The sequence below is a fragment of the Oryctolagus cuniculus genome, chromosome 12 (assembly GCF_964237555.1).
Source record: "Oryctolagus cuniculus chromosome 12, mOryCun1.1, whole genome shotgun sequence".
Lineage (NCBI taxonomy): Eukaryota > Metazoa > Chordata > Mammalia > Lagomorpha > Leporidae > Oryctolagus > Oryctolagus cuniculus.
The window spans coordinates 86,527,253-86,549,862 of NC_091443.1; the positions used below are offsets into that span (position 1 = coordinate 86,527,253).

General features: G+C 50.1%; 1 protein-coding gene and 1 long non-coding RNA gene across 6 annotated transcripts in view; one reads left to right on the forward strand and one right to left on the reverse strand.

Annotated features, from left to right (window-relative positions):
• The window catches only part of USP3 (ubiquitin specific peptidase 3), a 192,882-nt gene that overhangs the window by 67,727 nt on the left and 102,545 nt on the right, over positions 1-22,610 (forward strand). Inside the window, exon 1 of one of the 5 annotated variants that reach the window (XM_051821893.2) lies at positions 12,376-12,418. The exons of the other annotated variants lie outside the window; for them this stretch is intronic. Within the exon in view, the coding sequence (XP_051677853.1) occupies positions 12,391-12,418 (28 nt within the window). The 5' untranslated portion in view covers positions 12,376-12,390. Of the gene's footprint in view, positions 1-12,375; positions 12,419-22,610 lie in introns of those variants that run through there. 5 annotated transcript variants of the gene reach the window in all.
• Positions 19,283-22,056, reverse strand: LOC138844699 (uncharacterized). Its single transcript, XR_011380933.1, has 3 exons — positions 21,933-22,056; positions 21,582-21,670; positions 19,283-19,417 (listed from the first exon to the last, which is right to left on the reverse strand). It is a non-coding gene; the product is annotated as an uncharacterized lncRNA (long non-coding RNA).

The following is a 22,610-nucleotide window of genomic DNA, read 5'->3' on the forward strand; positions in this document are numbered from 1 at the left end:
ATTGAACATGCATGCCTCACCCAGTGCCGGACACTTAATTGTTAAAAGGAATTAAATCTAATCGAATAGAATCAAAATGCAATGGAATGGACAGGCCCTAGCAGATGGGGCCATTGGCCGCCTGAGGCAGCCCTGCGGGACCCACAGTTGGTGTCCAAGAGGAGGCGGGACCAGCCCCAGGGCCCTTTCTGGAAGGCTGGGCTGTTTGTATGTTAGCTTTTGTTCTATGGGTCTCACAGCCAAGGCCTGCTGTGTGCTCATATGTGTTAAATACCAGGTGATTTTGTTGTTGTTGTTTTTTGCTAAAAATAAGAAACAAACCCTTTCTGCCCTCTGGAGGCTCCTAGTTTGCTGTGTATGAGTGAAGATGACACGTCTCTTGCCCTCTGAGTTTTTCTTTCTTTTTTTTTTTTTTAAGATTTATTTATTTATTTGAAAGTCAGTTACATAGAGGAGAGGTGGAGAGAGAGAGAGAGAGAGAGAGAGAGAGAGAGAGAGAGAGAGACTGACTTCCATCTGCTGTTTCACTCCCCAATTGGCCACAACAGCCAGAGCTCTGCTGACCCAAAGCCAGGGGCCGGGAGCTTCCTCTGGGTCTCCTATGTGGGTGCAGGGGCCCAAGGACTTGGGCCATCTTCTACTGTTTTCCCAGGCCACGGCAGAGAGCTGGCTCAGAAATGGAGCAGCCAGGACTTGAACTGATGTCCATATGGGATACTGGCACTGCAGGTGGTGGCTTTACCTACTGCCACAGTGCCAGCCCCTCTGAGTTTCAACCAAGTGAGATATCGACCCAGGAACCAGAACAGCTAAGAGCGTCTGCTGTTACAGGATGTGGAGGCCAGATGGTTTTCTCCTCTTTTCCCACTGGTCCCGTACAAGCCAGGGAGTCCTCTGCTAGCCTACTGGGTAGAGAAAGGTTCGAGAGAGAATCCACGGAAGGGACAAGGAGAGCTGGAACCTGCCTTGCTTGGGCGTGCAGTGGCAGCTCCCTGTGTGAGGCGTAGCCAGCCCACTGGGGGTGCACAGCAGGACCAGGCAGGGTCACGTGCAGCCAGAGTGTGATGGAAGGAATCCCCGGAGAGATCACAAACATTTTGCCTCTGCAGGCAAGATGGGAGGACCTGCTGGGCCAGTAGCGTGGAAATGTTGAATATTAACTCAAAGGCTGAGTGGCCAGACCGCTAGGGGGGCTGAGGTCTCTGAGCATCACGAGACAGAACCAGCCCTTCTCTGGACCCTAAGGGGACGTCCCGCAAAAGCAGGTGCATTGGAGGCTGGGAGAGTGAGTGGGTGTGGGGAGTAGGGGGTGTGGGAGGGGTAGCACAGGAGTGTAGAGATGCCCGCCTGCCTGTTACCTCCCCAGGTGTCAGAGCTGCAGGTTCCTGGGTAGGCACAGGGCAACAGGAGGTACTGGGCGCCTGCCCACCTTGCCCCGCAGGAGGACACAGCTGAGCTGGGCATGCGAGCTGGTCACCCTGTTCGGAAGCTTGACTGCGCAAGGAGACATTGAGTGAACACCTGCTCCTGGGTGTCGGGATCTTGCTTTCTTATGCGTCATTTTCTTTGCTTGTATGTAGTCCTCACAGCCATCCTGCGTGGGGTACCTTACTGTCTCCAAGTCACAGCTGAGGAGTTTGAGGGACTGAGAGGGCACACAAAGATATGCACCTGTGTTACTGGAACCCAGATCTGTCTGCCTCCAAAGGTGATGGCCTCTGCCTTATACTGCCTAATTGCTGGGCCTCAGTGTTCTCTGCTGTAAAATGGGAATAATACCTGTTTTACTGATGATCCTGAGAGATGACTACACAGTGCAGCATGAGGGTCGACTTTCTTCCCTGCCCTTCAAGTCCTGGGAGCAGGGTCAGGCTGCACCCCAGGGTGCCCAGAGGATCACCCTACACCTGCTTTTCCGGAGTCAGCTGTTCTCAGCTCCTTTCCGGGCCAGAACCTATTTAGAATGAGCAAGACCATGACTTCCGTGTCCCGGTCCCCGAGCTCATTTCGCATGGTTGATCTCTCGTGTTGGTGACAGTTTCATTTTTGCCTTCACTGGGAAAGTCGAGGGGGGAACCCCCTGCCTCCATTTGGTCCCTTCACACCCGGGCTCTCCCCAGAGGCACACACTCTTGACTTGACTCAAAGCCAGACGTTCGCCAAGGGCAGCGACTGTGAGAAACCAGAGTGGATCCCCAGAGCCGCGTGCTAAGGAGGAAGCAGCCCAGCCTTCCGGTGAGGGCCCTCCTCCTCTCAGACAGGAGAGCCGTGGGCCCAGAGGGGCTGCATTCAAGGGGTCAGTGACCCTCATCTGCGAAGCTACTTTACAGGCTGCCTGTTCAATTGGGTTTGATTCTTTTCTATTAGATTTAATTCTTTTCAACAATTTGGTGTTCAATTGTCCTGAGTTGGTATCAAACTGAATGAAATCATCAGTGGGCATGACATTGCCTATTTATTTATTTTAAAGATTTTTTTTAATTTAAAAGGCAGAGTAGAGAGACAGAGGCACAGAGAGAGGTCTTCCATCCAATGGTTCACTCCCCAAATAGCCACAATGGCCGCAGCTGTGCCAATCTGAAGCCAGGAGCCAGGAGCTTCTTCTGGGTCTCCCACACAGGTGCAGAGGCCCAAGGGCTTGGGCCATCTTCTACTGTTTTCCCAGGCATAGCAGAGAGCTGGATGGGAAGTGGAGCAGCCAGGTCTTGAACCGGCATCCATATGGGATGCCGGCTCCACAGGCGGTGGCCTTACCTGCTACACCACAGTGCTGGCCCCCGAGATTGCCCATTTAAGGGTGGGCGTGCACCTACCCCTGGAACTCAGTAATTCTTCTGTGTGTAGGCCCCAAAGTAGTGATTCTCAGATGTTTTTGATTCCAGGTCTCTCTTATTGCTCTTAAAAATGACCAAAGAGCCCAAAGAGCTTTTGTCTATGTGGTTATTGTCTGATGAAAGACAACATTATAACAAATTTAGCTTTAAGATCTTCCTTGGCTTTTATCTATGATCCATACATTGAACAACACATTGTTCTAGAAAATAGAAGGTGCATTCTGATGAGATGAGCAGAGGAGTTGGGCTTTATGGAGAGAAAGGGCTGAAGAAAGTGAAAAAAGATAAAAAGCACAAGGATTGGTTCCAAGTTACTTTCCTTGTAAAGGTTAACGCCAAGCGTTCTTCTTACCATGTCAGCTAGAACTGGTCTGTTTGGGAATCTGGCTGCTATCTCTTTGATTTCTTGGGAGGGCAGATAAACAACTTAGTTTTGGCTTGGTACCTGAAACCTTTAGCATGAGTAACTCCATCTTGGTTTGGTCTGTTGGGCCCAGTGCAGAAGCTCAGTCTAAGCCAATGGCCTCCTGTGAATTTTATTTTACAAATACTGGTGTCTACTGGGTGAGAGACTGAGACTGAGACAGAATAAAGTGAAATATTTATCACTACATTTTAAAATAATAAAAGTAACTTCATTACATATTAACACAACATATTTTAGGCAAAATAAGTCTTTTTTTTTTTATTTTTGACAGGCAGAGTGGACAGTGAGAGAGACAGACAGAGAGAGAAAGGTCTTCCTTTGCCGTTGGTTCACTCTCCAATGGCCGCCGCTGCAGCCGGCGCACCGCGCTGATCCGATGGCAGGAGCCAGGAGCCAGGTGCTTCTCCTGGTCTCCCATGGGGTGCAGGGCCCAAGCACTTGGGCCATCCTCCACTGCACTCCCTGGCCACAGCAGAGAGCTGGCCTGGAAGAGGGGCAACCGGGACAGAATCCGGCGCCCCAACCGGGACTAGAACCCGGTGTGCCGGCGCCGCAAGGTGGAGGATTAGCCTATTGAGCCACGGCGCCGGCCAAAATAAGTCTTTTTTTAAGGATAAATTTCTTTCCATCTTAACCTATTCTGGGGAAATAATTTCTCTATGTTCACATATATAGAAACTAAATTATAATACAATTCATATAAAAAGTTTATCTCAGCATTTTTTATGCATTTACAGAGATAGTAATTTTTTTTCTGGTATTGCAAAATTTTTTTACAGGGCAATTTAAAAAATTCATTTAAGGAATATAAACTTCATGCATTTAATATATACAAATTTGGGAACATGGTGATTCTTCCCCCCTTACCTCCCTCCCACCCATCCTCCTACACTTCTTCCTCCTCCCTCTCCCTTTCAAAAATTCAAGGAGATGAATGGCGTTGTCCTACATGTTGCAAATCTCTTTACTGTGAAACTTACTCCAAAACAACTGGAATCTCTATTTGTATTCCAGTGTCGCAATGTGCTATTTTGGCTGAAGCAGGCAAGGAAAGCCGAGACTCACAGATATATAATTGGAAGAGGTGGGAGTATTTTAATAGCTTTTTTAGATAATTGTGGATGTGTCACGTAGCCTCTGGAAAGCTCCACAGCACACACCCAACAGCATGAGAATGAACACTATTATGGAAATAGTTTTGACCTCACGGACCTATGAGGGCCTTGGGAACCGCCCCTCCCCCCTCCGGCTGTGACTCCTCCCCAGGTCACACTCTGAGAACTGCTGCTGTAGGGAAACACTTGCCCATGTGCACCAGGGCAATGCAGGATAGTTCACTGCGGATTTGTTTTTTAATTTGTTCTTCAAACTTACATGTGCACATGAGTAAAGAACTATGTGAAATAAACCACCAGTAAATTTTATGCTCTATCTTAAACTTCAACACCAGGATAAGCACTGAATTCAAACGATCAGCCAAGGAAAAACCAGAATGACACCAGGTGTTTTAAGCACGTGCCACATTAGCTCTAGGTAATTCACTTCTGTTTCTCTGACATTATTTGCTTGTCCTTGCTAGGCAAAATAAAATCATCAGTCCAGTTCAAGACTTCTGAAAAATTTCCAAATACAAACAAAGAAGTAAGTGTTAGTCTCAGACCATCAGGAGGTGGATGTGGAAGGCCTATTAATTTGATCAGGATTCGTACTGGATTCTTTTCACAGTATGTAACCAGGCCTAGCAATGGGAATGATGATGCCACCCGGCCAAACTGAATCTCAGCCCGTACTTTCGAAACATTGTTAACTTTCTTGTATTTCTGGGAAAGCATGGCCGACACAATCTAGGAAATGACAAGCGGACCAAAAGGTGAGAACAGGCAGATGGGGACCATTCTCGCCACCCCTCCTCCTGATTGGGTTGGCAGCCACTGCTCATGAAGGGCACTGCAACTGTTACAAATAGTAACAGAGAACAAAACTAGAAACAGCCCAAGCCTCCTTTCATGGGGAATGAATGACCGTTCCTTCACACAGCACAACAGTGGACAGCAGGGGAAATGAAGCCTCCTTCGCTGCTCTTTGCACCTGAGAGGCTGATGTCCTTGCACTCTGGGGCGCTCACTGGATTGATTGAGAGTAGAACGTGATGTCTCAGAGATTTGTCAATGAACCAACTTGCCCCAAAGCTGTGAATGGGGAGGCAAAGCCAGCGCCACCTGACTTCCTGCTGTGACTTTTGTCCCGGTAACTTTTCCTCCAAAGGAAGCCCTTGCGTTTTGTGAAGCACTTGATTTCAGACCAAGGATTAAAAGCGAACTTCCTGTTTTAAAATGATGTTTACCCTACTGCAAACCACTTAGCAAACAGCAGGACTTAATAAACACAAGCCTGCAGAGAATTCCGCAACTACATGAAAGGTCTTCCCTTTGGAAGCTTGGGGGCACGCAGCTAAAACAAGTACATTTTGTACTTAAAACTGAGCCTTCTTGCTGCAAGGAAAAACAGTTCAAGGCAGAAATCTTTCCATGCTTCCGATCCCTGGTTAGAAGGGAAGAGGGAACAATGACGAGCTCCGCAGAGGCCCGCGGAAGGGCTCCTCCTCTGTGCCTGGCCCTGCAAGGTGCAGGGCCGGGGACTCATTCCTAGGAGCGGAATCGCTTCTCCAGGACCCCTCCCTCTACCTGCACTGGCTCCACCCACCTCCCCTTACACATGCGCACTCACAGACGCGCGAAGTTCTACGCAGGCTGCTCTCCCAGTATGTGGGTGCGAGTGGAAGCGTCACAGGGATGAGGCTGGCCGAGCCGAGGGGGCTGTGCAAAAGGGCACGTGGGCTGTCTGCACCTCGAGCACACACCTGTATTGGAAGCTGTTCATGCGTGGAGAGGCCGTTACTCGGCAAAGGCATAGATTTCCTGCACGGTAGTATTTTGATGCTTCTCGAGACGTCCTGTGAAGTTTTCACCCAGGATATTCTACCATTTTGTGGGGTCCCTGGGTTGCCAGTACCACTCCTAAGGTACCGGTGACCACGGGCAGATCGTGGTACCTGACATTTCTGTAGGCTGTGATCTCAGTGAGGATTAATGATGTTAAGTGCAGGGAAGGCGGGCACTGTTCCCAAAGAGTGGTGAGCGCCCACCTCCCACTCCTTTACCTCTGCCCTTCATTCCCTATCATGAGCCAGAAGAGCAAAAAAATACTCAGGTTCCCCCCGAGATCATCCCTGATGGGACTGAGACTCCTGTTATCTCGGTAGTCAAACTAGTAGCTGCTGACCTTACTAAGGAATGCATTGCGTGCCTGGAGAGTTACTCAGTGCTGTGAGTTCTTGGCTTTGATATTTTCATAAATGTATCATCTGTTAGCCACACACACACACACACACACACACACACACAGTGGCTGGCGCTGTGGTGCAGCCATCTGCAGTGCCAGCATCCCTCATAGGCACTGGTTTGAGTCCTGGCTGCTCCGCTTCCGATCCAGTGCCCTGCAAATGTGCCTGGGAAAGCAGCAGAAGATGGCCCAGTTCCTTGGGCCTCTGCACCCATGTGAGGGACTGGAAGAAGCTTCTGGCTCCTGGCTTTGGCCTGGCCTAGCCCCAGCCATTGTGGCATCTGGGGAGTGAACCAGCAGATGGAAGATCTCTCTTTCTCTGGCTCTCCTCTCTATATATAACTCTTTCAAATAAATAAATAAATAACTCTTAAAAAAACCAAACACAAAATTATAGATTCAAACTTTTTATTTAGGCAAAAACCAAGAGAACATAATTTATGGTCGACATTGGACATTTAATATTTATTTGCTTTATCAATAAAAAATATTCAGGAAGTCTTGGCTTAGAAAATCAAAGTTTTGATATATTTCCTCCTGAATTAACATCTGGTTTCTCAGACATGAGGGACTCCACCCTCCCTTTCCTGTATTTTGACTTTCAAGAATTGCTTCACATTAGAGTCATTTACATGAATGAACCTATAAAATTAAGTGCTGACTTCTGGTTAACAAAGTGGTACTAATTAATAAATAGACAGATGGATCAATAGGGGAAAAAATCCAGACATAAATGCAAGTAAATATGTGAAGGCAGTGCTTAACAAAGCTTGCGTTTTAAATCGAAGGAGATGAGAAGGGGTACTCAGTACATAGTTTTGAGACGGCTGGCTAAACACCATTTTCCTTTTGGGAAAACCCTATAAATTACATTGCTAGTTCAATCCTCACTCCAGAATAAATTCTAGATGAATAAAAAACCTAAATGTCAAACATGAAACCACAAAAGCATAGGAATAAAGCCTATTTGTTGACTGTGTTTATAATCTCGGGATGAGAGTCTGGCTCAGCATATCACTGGAGTACAGGTGCTATAAAGGCAAATGTTGATAAATTTGAGTATATCAAACTTTACATTTTTCTGAACAAGAATAAACATATACACAAAGGCAAAAACAAACTGGTAAAAAAAATTGTGACATAGGTGATAAATAATGGACTAATTTCCTTAATATACAAAGAGTTCTTACAAGTAAATTAAAAAAAAAAACTAGTTACAGTCCATCCAAGGAAAACCAAAACCATGCCAGGGAATACAAACAGGGAAAATTAGTGCATGGAAATGGTTACATAGATACTGGAAGGCTGAGAGACAAAAGAGAACCTTGAGCCAGCCCAGACACTAGTGCTCTTGTGTTGGGGGAGCCAAGTGTCAGAGGTGAGATTCCAAGAATCTGGGAGCACAGAGACAGGACCCCCCAGGAGGACAGCGCTTGGCTCCCAGCCTGGGGGGACCTGTGGCTTTGTTTTGTAAATATTTATTTATTTATTTTAAAGGCAGAATTACAGAGAGAGGGAGCCACAGAGATTTTCCATCTGTTGTTCACTCCCCAGATGGCCACAACAGGCAGTGCTGTGCTGGGCCAAGCTGAAGCCAGGAGCCTGGAACTCCATCTGGGTCTCCCACGTGAGTGGCAGGGGCCACATTTCACTGCTTTCCCAGGTGCATTAACAGGGAACTGGATAGGAGATGAAGCATCCGGGACTTGAACTGGTACCTGTATGTGATGCTGGCATCCATGGGCGGTAGCTTAGCCTGCTGGGTTACAACACCAGCCCCAAGGGGATGGATGTGTGAGTTGCTAAGGAACCTTGAGGCTGAAGTAGAAGCTGTCCTCTGTAGTTGAGGAACTCTGAAAGGTGCAGGTAACAGGTAGATAATCCATTCCCCCCTTCCCCTACTTCCTGTTCCCTCCCAGTGTCTCCCATTCCCAGAACCGAATAGGAAATCAGCCTGCAGACAGCCAAAGCATCAAAAAGGAACATTTCAAAAAGAGTACATTTGGGGCTGAAAGAAAATTTTTTAAAAAATCAACACATCGCTAAAAAGGGCCAAAGACCATTAGCAAGCTTTTATATCAAACCTCTTCATTTCTAGATAGGCAAGCAGAGTTCCAGAGGGGACATTTCTCATGATGGACGGACATAAGCAGAGAAGCCAGTTCCCGTTTCCATCATTTATTGAATCCTGCTACATCCCAGTGAATCCCTCCACGCTGGCTGCTGCTTTACGGGCCTGCAGCAATCCTGTCCATGGTGGCTGTAGAAGAATCCGGCGCCACTAAGCAACGTGGAGAGGCACCTTCCCTCTGGCATGAAAACAAAAGACTCTCTGACCAGATGAGGGCCCTGGTCAAGCTGGTGGTGTTTCCTGCACCTCCCGCCACCCCCTCCACAGGCGCCTTCATTGACTCCCTCGGGAGGGAGGGCCACGTGGCCTCTGCCCACTTAGCTTGGCATTCATGAGTGGAGGAGCATAGAAGGCACTGGGAGACCCCATTATCCTGCCTGTTGGGAGCCCTGTGTGGCACAGGACCCTGCAGAGACAAGCAGGACATGTTCTGTATGAAGGATCTTCAAACAGTGCATGGAAAGTACATGCGATGAAAAAACTGTGCATGGAGATCAACTTTGTTTTTGCACCAAGATAAAGTTTCAATTCCGCTTACCACAAACCGTGTGATGCCCCCTTGGATGTGTACTGGCTTTCTATTACTGCTGCAAGAAATCCCCAAAAACCTGAACAACACAGATTTGTTCTCCGGCAGTTCCAGAGGTCTCAGCAGACTGCAGTCAGGTGTGGGCTGGGCTGTGTTGCTTTCAGAATCCCTCGCCTTGCCTTCTCCCGCTTCCCTTGGCTCGTGGCCCTTCCTTCTTTGAAGCCAGCGAGGTTGCCTCTCTCTGACCACCCTTCCGTAGTCCCAGCTCATCTGCTCTATTTCTCCTGCCTCCCTCTTCCACTTTTTAGGATTTTTGTTATAATGTCGGGCCTACCCAGATTAATTCAGAGTAACCTCTCAAGGTCACCTGATTGGCACATTTAATTCCACCTGCAGCCCTACTTCCCTGTTGTCATGTCAGCTTCTTTGTGCCCAGGTCCCAGGTTTAGGACATGGACATCTTTGGGGACCAATATTCTGCCTACTGTAGCAGGATATGCAGTCACATGAAGCCAAGACTTGGCTAACCCAAGTCTTGCTCATGTTCTTCAGTGACCAGGAGGACCTGGTGTTCTGGTCTTTTGCAGGGTGGGAAGACAGTTTTCTGTGGTCTGCCACCAGAATGTTTCTTTGCCTCCACAATGGCTCAAATCAAATGTCAACATTTGGTCCAGAATGGCAATAAGGGGGCAGGCTTTTGGCCTTGTGGTTAAGATGTCCACATCTCTTACTGGAATAAATGGGTTCTGTCCCCATCTCCTGCTCCTGATGCCAGCTTCCTGCTAATGCAGTCCCTGGGAGGCAGCGGCGATGGCTCAGGTCTTTGGATTCCTACCTGTGTGGGAGACCCAGATTGAGTTCCCCACTCCCAGATTCAGTCCCTGGGCCCAGTCCTGGCCAACCACTGAGGACTGAGAGCATTTGAGGAGAAGGCTTGTGGATGGGAGCTCTCTCTCTTTCTCTATCTGCATCTAGTTTCTACTGCATACTTTTATTTATTTTATTGGGGTAAAATACACAGAAACTTTTTTTAAAAAAATATTTATTTATTTATTTATTTAGAGGCCAGAGTTAGAGAAAAGGAGGGAGAGGGAGAGAGAAGGAGGGAGAGATTTGTCCATCCACTGGTTTACTCCCCAAATGGCCACAATGGCAGGGGCTGGGCCAGGTCAAAGCCAGCAGCCAGGAACCCATCCATGTCTCCCACATAGGTGGCAGGGGCCCAAACACCTGGGCCATCTTCTACTGCTTTCCCAGGCACATCAGCAGGGAGCTGAGTTGCAAAGTAGAGCAGCCAGGACTTGAATCGGAGCCCATATGGGATGCTGGCAATCGCTTGCAGCGGCTTAACCTATTGTGCCACAGTGTTGGCCGTCACCATCAACTACTTTCAGAGCATTGTCATCACCCCAGAAGGGGTCCCATAACTCATTACCAGATACTTCCTAGCCCCTCCTATCCCAGCCCTTGGCCACCTACACTGCTCTCTGTCTGTGGCTTTGCCTCTTCTGCATAGTTCACATAAATGGGATGCTACAACATGTGACCTTTTATGTCTGGCTTCTTTGCAGTTGGCACATCTTCAAGATCCACCCTTACTGTAGCATCTGTCAACACGTCAGTCCCTTTTCATGGCCGAATCCTACTCTGCTGTATGCAGAAGCCTCATTTTAGCTGTTGGCCAGTTGATGACATTTGGGTTATTTCTGCCTTTTGACTGCTGCGAATAGTGCTGTTGTGAACATTTGTGCTCAAATGTTTTGTTTGCCCACCTGTTTTAAGCTCTTTTGGGTGTATGCCCAGCAGTGCAATAGTGATTTTTAAATGTTGTACCCTGGGCATATACTCCCTCACCAAAACTTGATTATTTTAATAAAAATAACTAAACAGAGACAAATCCATTATTTTATAATTACAGTCTGGCAGTCCTGCAAAATCGGCACTGAATCAGTAAGTGGTCTCACAGAATAGAAAAGATACCAAAATGTAGTAAAAAAAAAAAATCCCATTTGACACATGACTCATAGAAACAGTAGGTCTTCGGGCTACAAATGCTCTACGTCATTTAATGTTTCCGCAGCATTGCCCTGGTGAGCGTGGGAAGGAGCTGGGCGCACGTCTCTAGAAGGCTAAAGCAGTCCTTAAAGCCGGCTTCAATACCGGTTGTGGTGGAGTGGACCTGGTCTCGCTGTAGGCCCGGCTTCCGCAGTACCACCGATGTCCTCTAGGGGGCGAGCCCAAGGGAGCCGGAGAGCCCAGAGGCTCTGCCTGGGAGAATCCAAGCAGAAAGCACACCCGAGCGCGTTTTTCATAAACAAGAAGAGTCTGTGGCCAGAGTGGCTGCTGCTGGTCGCTCCGGCTGTAAACGCGAGCTTTCTGGAAACTCCTCCTGCGTGGCAAGGTGTAGCATCGGTGGCCCTGACTTCAGATCCCTCTCGCTGGCCGTTCCCACCACAGCCTGAAAGGCGGGACCCCCGGGCCTGTCACTTAACCTTTCTGTTTGTATAACCGTTCTAACGATGACATCACAGATGTGCAGGAGCGCCCTCCCCTTGGCACTGAGTGACTCTTCAGTTAAGTGCTGTGTGAGCCAGCGTTCCCTCCTCTCCAAGGCAGCTTTGTTCCTCCTGGCATTCTAGGCGTCAGTGAGATCTAGGAGCGGTCTCCTACCCAGGAGGGAGGGGGAGGCAAGGGTGCCGTGGGGCGTGAGCACCACTCCCGTTGGGTTGAACGGCTTCCTGAGAAGCCTGGGCAGCCGCAGTGACTGCTGCCTCCGCGTTGGAGCCCGGAGGGCTGACATCTCTGCCAGCAGAGTGGGGCCCCTGGGTTGTGGATCCAGATTCCTAAGTTCTCCCTCTGCCCCCACCCCACCCCACCTCCAGCAGAGGAAAGAGGAGTTCGCAGTCCAGCAAGGAGCCAGCTGGGGCTTCCACCTGCGGTTTGAGCAAGTAGGATCCACACTGTCTGGTCAAATCCGGGTTTATCCTTTTCAAACATGTGGTGATGCACCTGTCGCCTCTTCACACCGTTGTGCAGTGCCCTGGAGAAGGAGGATAGAGACCCTTCTCGCCACTGTGCAGTCTCGGCCCTCCCTCCTGGCTTGGGCTCCTGAACTGTGAAAGGATGGATGGGGTTAGATGGCCCCCAAAAGTCACGTAAGTGCCACGAGCCTTGTCCAGAACCCTGTATTCAAGGGAAAACTGCCACATGGCACTCAAGTCTTGCTGTGCAGACCGTTCTGCCCCTAGTACTAATTGTCTATCCCTCCCCCCTGCCCCCATCCCACACACTGCCCATCACCGAGACAGGCTGGGAGGGTGTGTGCACAAGTAAGTAGAGGTATTCCGCCCAAGTTCTCAGGAGATGGAAGTGGCTCAAAATACCCGTGTAGTAACGTGCCCTGAGCACCCCAGATGCCAGACAGAGGATGTTGTCTGTTCCATCGCTGCTTGTCCACTCTGCGCTGTGTCCTGCTCCCCTCCCCCCCCCCCCCCCCGCCAGCCTTCTCTAGGAGGCCTGCTCTGGGAAACTAAGGTAAGGGCAGAAGCCTGATTGGCAGGAGTACATGTCTCCATGTCAGGAGGGGCTCCCGGCCCCCTCGATCCCCTCACCCCCAGTGCCAGAGGCACCCTGACCCGGTTCCTTAGAACATTCCCTCTCTCCACGATCTAGATGCCTCCCCTGCTCTCCAGTTACTCAGTCATGTTAAAATATGCAGGTAGGAGGGAGGGTGTTTAGCACAGTGGTTAGGTGGCTGCATGGTGCCACACATCCCATTTAGGAGTGTCTGGTTGGACTCCTGGCTGCTCCACTTCCAATCCATTTTCCTGCTAATGACATCCTGGGAGGCAGCAGGTGATGGTTCAAGTACCTGGGTCCCTGCCACCCACTGGGAGACCCAGACTGAGTTCTGGGCTCCTGGCTTTGGCGTGGCCTAGCACTGGCTGTTCTAGGCAATTGGGGAGTGAAGCAGAGAATGGAATTCTCTCTCTGTCTCTCTGCCTTTCAAATAATTAAGTAAAAATTATATGAAGAAATACAGTGGAGATGGCTTTGGGAAGGATGTGCAATAGATGCTAATCTCTAGCAGAAGGAAAGGGAGGGGCTGCCTTCCTGGGCAGTGTCTGAGCTCTTCTGTTGGAGCCTGGGGCTGCCTGCTCTATGCCCCTTCCAACTTTCTTCAAAATCCTCTCTGTCTCTCCACCACCTCCTCTGTAACCAGGCCCGGGTCCCAAGGAGATTATTTTGTCACACAATAGGAATATTCTAATTTGATTCCCCAGAGATACCCACTCCAGGGATCCAGGGCAAAGGAAAAAGCCCCAGAAGTATGTGTTGGGTGAAGTTGGCAATTCCTGTTTCTCAGGAAATCTGTCTGGTGACAGGTACGCGTTCACTCTTCTCGACCCCATGCAGCGGGCACTCTTTTAACCCTATTTCATGGGTTTTTAGACCCAAGTGATCCAGGGAGGATAAGTGACTTGTCCAAGGCCACATGGTAGGTAGCAAGTGCAGCACTCAAACTCAGTTGTCCATTGCCAAAGCCATGGCTCTGTCCATCAAGTCGCTGTACTGAAAGGCCAAACGTTTACTGAGAACCTACTCCAGGTACACAACTCTGGGGCCAGCAGGAAGCTATCTGTGCAGATGAATGAGAATAGCCAGCTGTTGCCTTCCAATGAGGTGCTACTCGACTTCAAAGCAGGCTGAAATGGGTGCTGCCTCAGAGGTGCAGCCACATGTCCATTAACCACACCAGGGGGCTGTGTCCTGAACGTGTACCGTGTACCGTCGGCTGACTTGATCACCGTGAGAACACCCTAGTGTGTAACTTGCACAGAACAAGGGGTGGAGCCTACCACACACCTACATTGCGTGGTACAGCCTCCCGCTCCCGGGGCCACGCTGAACAAAACAACATGAGATTAAACTGAGCACAAGAGAAAGTGATGCAATCGAGAGGCACGGGAAACTTGAGACGTGTGAGGCTGAGGCTGCGGCCGGAGAAGCACGGCTCACGGCATACAGGAAAGTGCTTTTTATAAGTAGGGGGAGTACGCTGTGAAATACTGATAAAAAGGTGGCACAGTAAATACACAAACCAGTGATGTAACTGTCTATTGTCAAGAGTTATGCATTCTACATAACTATATGTGCTATACTTTTAAAAATATTTTTATTTATTTGAAAAAGAGAAAGGAGAGAGAGATCTCCCACCTGTTGGTTTACTCCCCAAATGCCCACAACAGCCAGGGCTACACAAGGCCAAAGCCAGGAGCTGGGAACTCGATCCAGGTCTCCCAGATAGGTGGCAGGAACCTAAAGTGATTGAATCGTTACCTGCTGCGTCCCAGGGTGTGCATTAGCAGGGAGCTGTAATTAGAAGCAGGGCTGGGCCTTGAACCCAGGCATTCTGCTACGGTACGTGGGCTTCCCTAGCAGCATCTGAACTGCCGCACCAAGCCCCTGCCCTCGGAGCTATACTTTTATACGACTGACGGCACAGATCTGTTTGTATCAGCAGCACCACCTCTATGTGAATGATACCCCATGCTGTGATGTCACAGCAGCCACCATGTCACTAGTGAGGGAAATCTTCCAGCTCCACCATAACCTTTTGGGACCCCCATTGCATATATGGCCTGTTACTGACCGAAACGTCCTATGTGGTGCAGGAGTGTGCAAGCAAAGGCCCAGGGGAATGTGGGCAAAGGAAGAAGAGCAGTCCATACTCGGGGGTGGGGGGAGCCAAGAAGGGAGGGAAAGAGAGAGACTATGAATGCCTTGGGGGATATTTCTAGAAGATGGGCTTTATGCTAGGCCTTGGTAGATGGGACGACTTCCATGGCTGGAGGGACAAGGGAAGAGAAGCCAGGGTGAGCTCGTTCGGGGTCTGCTCAGCAGACAGGCCCTGTGGGGGCGTGCAGGGAAGGAAGGCTGGCGGGTCGGGCAGGGTCTGGCTTGGCTTCTGGGAGCCACGAGGAGCCGGTGAAAGCTTGCGCTAGAACATAGCAGGCAGGAAGAGATGGTGAGAGTTTGCAGTGAGACCTGGTAGTGGGAGGCGGAGACGAGGCCCCCATGTGGTGCCTCCTTCTCTGCCCACTGCTGGCTGCTGGGGTGGACACTCAGGAGCGACATGAAGAGAAGGATTGGGTCCAGTGTGGGGAGCTCCCTATGTGAGCACAGGCTGAGCACAAGGCCCCTCCAAGGCTCAGAGGAGGGGGTGGCCCGGTTGTTTTCTGCGGGGTGCTGGGGGAAATACTCAGGGTTCTATGGTGGGGGAGGGTGGCCTGAGCGGAACTTTTGCAGCTCCGCCCCAGGAAAATGAAGTGCCCTCACCCCTTACAAACTCAGGGGCATTTCTGATTTTGAAACTCTTTGTTAAGGAAATGCAGGTGATTTTTTTTTCAAGTGCAGTAAAAAAGAAAGAAAAAAAAGAAATTGAGAACCAGTTGTCTGGGACGTTCAATTCACTGGAATTACTTTTTATTCAGTCATAAGACAAGGAGGTAAATAATCACAGAGAGGTTAACATCAGGCTGTCAACCACAAAAAGACCCACCATGGATGACCACGAAACCAGCGAAGGAAGCAGAGGGATGCAGCCTGGGATGTGTTTGAGCCATGTAGGGGAAGCCGCCTACAGGCTGGTTCCACTCGCTCAGTGGTTTTAGAAGCCATAAGCCGTGTCCTGAGGCACTTATGTCTTCCTCCAACACACAACACAATAATTTAAAAATGATAGTGTGAAGCAGAAAGTTCACAATTCTACTCTACTCTCATTGTAAAATTCTTCCTTAGAACCGAATCGATCTCCCTTCCATCCCCCCTGCTTTGCTGGTTCCCTAACCTCACTAGCCTGTCACCAAATGCAACAGTCTACTCTTAGAAAGTCTTTTCTATGGCTGTTGGAAGTGTTCCCTATGGAGAAGGCGAGGACACCAAGGGCTGGGCCTGGGGGTGGGTATCCGCCTGGCAGTGAGACCTCAGGCCAGGTCCCGAGTCTCCTGGGGACTCTCTTCTCACAAGCAAAATGGGGAGGAGGAAGGAAACCCTCTGGGAGGGTTGTCCCAGGATGAAATGAGTCAACACAGACAGAGAACACTCAAAATAGTGCCTGGCACGCAGCCAGGCTCAGTAGGTGCTGCTATGTAACCTTGACCTTCATCCCAGTGCCATGGAGGGTCATTGTTCCCACTGGAGTTGGGTGGTAGGAGGCTCAGAGAAGGTAGGTAACCTGTCTCGGGACACACAGGAAGTAGCATGGTTAGCTGGGAGTCAAAAGACCCACTCTCTCCCTCTCATTTCCTGAGGGGGGAATCCCATTAGGCTTTGAATTTTTTTTTTTATGCTACTTTTTTTTTTTTTACAACCAATGGTACAAAATTCAAAGGAAGTGAAAGGATGCACAGCAGAAAGTCATTTCCCTCCCACCCTTCCCTTGCACCCAGGCTCCCTCCCCAGGGCCAGCAGCTGTCAGGCTTCTTGTGTGCTTCCGGAGTCAGCTTTGCACCTCAAGGGGCCTCAATTTACCAGACCAGCGTCGGTCTTTGAGTGCCTGCCACGTGCCAGGCGCTCTTTGCTGGGGCTCTCCTGTCTCCCCAGGGCTCACTGGCATGATCTGGAGGTTTGTTACCGAAGGCCTGGCGATACTAACAGCTGCCTTCAGTCCTTGACGGGAACTAGCTAGTGCAATCTGCACACAGGAAAAGGCCCGGCGAGGTGCACAGAACGTCTCCTCTCTGACGTGCCTTTCCCCGGAACTCCGCCAGTCAGGAGCAGGATGGTGGCAGGGGCTGAACGGGGCACTCTGGTGCTGGAGAACTGTGGCTCCTCGCTGAGGCTGATTTCCTCCTTCCGGCTCTCTGCGCGTTCTGTCCGGAGCATAGTTCCCCACGAAGCCTGGCTGCCCTGGTCTCCACTTGCAGCCGAAGTCCCCGGTCCCCCAGCTGACCCAGGGGTGACTGAGAAAGGCCAACAGAGCTCTGAGCCCCTGTCCTTACTTTGCCACTGTTGTTCTTTGTACAGTAATAATGTCAAACACTATTTCTTCCCCCTGCTGCTGCTGCCCAAAATTACTTCTAATTGGGCCAGCCAGAGCAGTTTTCTCAATGACGAACTGTAAAGTACACTTATAACCTTCGGTGTGATAACATTTGCTGGAGGCTTCAGAAAATATTCCCCACCATAAACGTGAATCTCTGTTCTCTGTTTCCAAATGTCAAACATTCGGGTAAGGGAGACAGAGCACCGGAAGGCCCTAATTTGGAAGCAGCCATTATTACCTCCCTTTCATGGATGCAGGCTCAGGAGGGGTCAGCTGCTGGCCTGAGGTCACACAGCAGATGGGTGGCTGAGGAGGCCCTGCTCGGACCCCAAGCCCCACTTCTTTCCAATGCATCAGGCATCTCATGGAAGGGGCGATGAAACCCATGCTCCAGATATCTGAGAAGTTAACTTTCTGGTTGGCTAAACTGTCAGGTCAGACTAAGGGTGAGGAAGAAGAGGGGAAGGCAGAGACAGAGGTTCGCGAAGCCTAGGGCTGGTTTCCCTACCAAAAGCCTACTTCTTGAAGCGTGCCGGCCTCTCGCTCCTGGTGGGTTGCAAGCTCTTCAAGCACACAGTTTCCGAGGGATGAGGCCAAGGCAGGATGTGCAAGGGTCTGTGGGGCTCCCATCTGCCTTCTAACCGCTGCCTCTTTGTCTCCCGCTAGCTATGCACTCTGGTTTTAATTTGTTTCTCCCAGATAACTGGTGCTACTGAACATCTTCTCAGTGTTGAATAATTATCAGTTCCTTTGTTTACTCCATCTCCCCTTTCTCTGTATCTCTGGCAGAGGGCAACCCTGAAAAGATTCCAGGGCGCCAGGGGCCCAGACCTCTCTGTTGCTGTGGACTTCACCATCTGTCTTCTGCCTTCCTTGCTCCCCTCATCTCTCAGCCTTCTATGCCCCTCCTCACGACTCTCCAGCCGCCTGGCTGGCTGACATCCTGTCTGAGCCTCTGAGCCTCTGCAGCTGCTGTTCCCTCTGCCTGTAGCATTATGTCCTCCTCTTCACCCCCATCCACCCAGCCACTTTACCTACCCCCTAGGTATCAAGGGCATGAGCCACTTCCTCCAGAAAGCCTTACTGGGCACCTCCCCCGCCCCCACTGACCGGCCACCAGCCTGGGTTACTTGTCCCTTGTTTTGTGGCTAAGCAACATCCGGTACTTCCCCTCTTAACACTTATCGCTGCGTGTTGCAATCGCCTGTTTGCTCGTCAGTCTCTCCTCCCTTTGAGGATAAGACTGTGTGCTGCTCACTTTCATATCGCTCTTAATTGTGAGGGTAACATCACATGTAAAGGGCTTGGGGCTTGGCATACACTACGTCTGTTTCCATGAGACCTTGGCAGATAGGAGGACTATCACCAGGGGCAGATGGGGGACAATGATTGAAATCAAGCTTAGTGCATCAGTGACGTTGGTTAAATGACCAGTCTGGCCCAGATCCCATTCAGAGGACAGACAGCTAACCCTCTGGGCCAGCTATCCTAGAGTCAGTGATTTCAGGTCATTGTCCCCCATATGCCCCAACAATCCTCCTATCTGCCAAGGTCTCATGGAAATAGACATAGCGTATGCCAAGTCCCAAGCCCTTTACCTGTGACGTTACCCTCACAATTAAGAGAACAGGGCTTTGGTGGTCATTTAGTTCAGCCCCTGATTTCATGCCTGGGAGGCCTGGGGCCCTGGGGAAAAAGGGATATTCACTGTCAAAGAGCTGCTTGGAGGTAGGGCCACACCGGCCTGCTTAAGCTCTCAGTACTGGATCTGCAAAGTGGGTCTTGAAACAAACCACCTCATCTCCTCCACAACAGGAACTTCCGGTGATAAAGAGGGAAGTGTTAAAAACAGTACAAATGAGGACGTTAATGATATAACAGTTATGACAGTGGTTACCGAACACATGCGATTCTTTCTCCAGGCCCTCAGAAGGTGAAGGCTCTTCTGTGTCCTGGAATACCTGAGTTTCCTCATTAGAAACTTTGGCTTCCCCCATGTTAAAGCTGTAGAGTCCTCTGCATGGCTGTGTGGGCCAATGGTGAGACTTCACCTTCTTTGATAATGACCACTTACTAATTGTGTAGATTTCTTCGATTATTTAACCACCTTAAAAAAAAAAGAGATTTATTTATTTGAGGGATAGAGTTATGGAGAGAGAGAAAGAGACAGCCACAATAGCCCCTGTGGAAGCCAGGAGCCTGGAGCTTCGTCAGGGTCTCCCACACAGATATAGGGGCCCAAGGACTTGGGCATCTTCTGCTGATTTCCCAGGCACGTTAGCAGGGAGCTGGCTTAGAAGTGGAGCAGCCAGAACTTGAACCGGTGCCCTCGTGGGATTCTGTACTGTAGGTGACGGCCTAACCCACTACACCACAACACTGGCCCCCTAGCCTTCTAGGAGTTTCAGTTCTCTCATCAGTAAAAGAGAAAATAGCACAAGTCTTCAGAAATTCATGGAAAATGTATTTTATGCAAAAACTATGCATGGATTTTAAAATTTTTAAGAGAAGCTCAGAAATATTTTTTTTCCCTAAACTTCATTTATTTTCATTGATTGGACAGGCAGAGTATCAGAGAAAGATAGAGATCTTCCATCCCCTGGTTCATTCCTCAAATGCCCAAAACAGCCAGGGCTGCACCAGGCCAAAGCCAGCAGTCTGGAACTCAATCCAGTCACCCATTTAGATGGCAGGAACCCTAATACTTAAACCATTGACATCTGCCTCCCAGGTGCATTAACAGGAAGCAGGATTGGAAGTGGAGGTGGGATTTGATCCTAGCTATTATGATATGGATGTGGGTAACCCCAAGTGGCAGCTTAATCTGCATTCCACCACCCCAGATTTCACAAGTTTTTGTACCAAAATAAACTTATCTTTTAATTAAATTTCCACAAATTTTCTGATATCCCCTCATCTCTGCCTCTCAAGGTTATTTTTAAATTTTTATTTTAGAGGCAGCAAGAGAGCTCCTATTCACTCCCCAAATGCTGCAATGGCCAAAGCAGGAGCAAGGAACTCAATCCACGTCTCCCATGTGGGTGACAGGGATGCAAGTACTTGAGCCAACCCTGCTGCCTCTCAGAGTTAGAAAGGTGGAATCAGAAGGGACGCTGGTCCTAGAACCAGCACTCTAGTTGCCTTCAAAGTTTGTTGTGATAAAGAAGAAATGCAGGGGCCAGTGTTGGGGTGCAGCGAGTTAAATCACCACCTGTGGCGCCTACATCTCACATGAACACTGGCTCAAGCCCTGGCTGCTCCACTTTTGATCCAGCTCTCTGCTGATGTGCCTGAAGCCTGGCCCAACTCTGGCCATTGCAGCCATCTGGGGAGTGAACCAGCTGATAGATCTCTCTCTGTCTCACTGTGTCTCTTGCTGTGTCTCTGTAACTCTGCCTTTCAAATAAGTAAAATAAATCTTGAGAGAGAGAGAGAGAGAGAGAGAGAAACATAGACATGCAAACTACTGGAGTATCTGGCACCTTGCTAGGACACAAATATATGATTCTGTTCTTAAATAGTGGAGGTCCCTGAATATCTAGAGGACATGCCATGTATTTATTTATTTTAAAAGATTTGTGTATTTATTTGAGAGGCAGAGTTACAGAGAGGTCTTTTATCTGCTGGTTCACTCTCCAAATGGCTGCAGTGGCCGGAGCTGCACTGATCTGAAGTCAGGAGCCAAGAGCTTTTTCCTGGTTTCTCATGTGGGTGCAGGGGCCCAAGCACTTGGACCATCTTCCACTGCTTTTCCAGGCCATAGCAGAGAGCTGGATCAGAATTACAGCAGCTGGGATTCGAACCGGTGCCTGTGGGATGCCGGCACTGCAGGCGGCAGCTTTACCTGCTACAGCACAGCGCCGGCCCCGATGTAATTACTTTAAAAAAGGCACTTCCAACAAAGCTCAACCAACTGATATAATCATTTGCTGATATCTGCTATTGCTACCCAGGGTGTTGAGAACCCACAGGTAAAAAGAAAAACCTGTTCCCAAGGGAGACTGAACTGGGACCAGAAAACCAAGCACGTGTCCCAAGCAGCAGGGTTAAATGGGTGGTGTTGGCAGGGGGAGGCCTTGGCAGTCTGGGTGGTGAGTGGTGGGGGCTTCCCCACACACAGTGCACAGGGGAGGGTCCGTGTTTCCTAGAGGAGAGGGAGCCGGCCAGGGGGAAGGGGAAGAGGCAGAAGTGCGGGGAAGCCCATTTTCTCCAAGGAGGGAACTATTTTAAGGTATTGCTGGAGCAGTTTAAAAAAAAAAAAAAAGCCTTACCAAAAGGGGAACAGGTGACGGTGACAGCAGGAGGCTGCTGGGGACAGGGAGTCACTGAGGAACTTTAAGCCAGGAGGTGACGCAGAAGCCTGGGGAGGAGAGGGGTGAATATCACAGCCCGGAGTCCTTCGTGGGAGGGTGAGAGCTGGCCGGCGACCACGGCCACCCCCTTTCTTTCCTTTAGTCACTCAACAAGCAATTACTGAGGGTCAGCTGGCATTCCGGGGACCAGAGCCTGGCGCTGAGCAGGCCTGCTGTCATTGCTGGGAACGGTGATGGACAGACAGGGAAACAGCAAGGGAAGAGGGTGATCCTCACCCCCGCCCTTCCTCCATGCTTTTGGGCACTTACAGCCCCTCTTGACCCGTGGTTTCAAGGAGGCGGAGGCGTTACTCCTGGAGCAACCTCCCCGGTCAATCATTAAACAGTAATGTAAGGAGCCTCGCTGGAGCCCGCGGAGTCCGCCTTGTGTCCTGCTGAAGAACCACTGTCAGAAGTTGCCATCTGAGGTTTCGGGCAGATCCCGCGCAACGTGTGCCCCCCGCCCCACCTCCCCTAGTAACCACGCGTCTGTGCTTTAGCTCGTACGATCGATACTGGCCATTCCTCCCCCTCTTTGACAAACACCACGCACACTTTGCAAAAAGAGACCCGCCGCTTCCGGCAGGCTTTGCACGCGGGGCCCGGGTGTCCAGCGGGCGCGGCCGGAGCCCCCTCGGTGCCTTAGGGATGCGGGCCAAGCCCCGAACAGCGGACGCTGTGTTAGCTGCAGCTGAGGCTGCGAGCGACTGAAAAGGCAGAGTTCCCAGGCAGCCACGTGGTCTTCCCCGTTGACACACTGACTCACTGCGGGTTTTTTTTTTTTTCCCCTCCCTTCCCTCCGCCGCCTTCAATTCTGAAAACTTTCAGGGACACACAGGGAAGACCGCGTCGGAGAGCCATCTTGCCACGGTCCCAGGGTGGGGATCCCTGATGTGCAATCAGGCAGGACTCCATTAAAGACCTTGCGCCAGAGGTGTTTATTCCAGT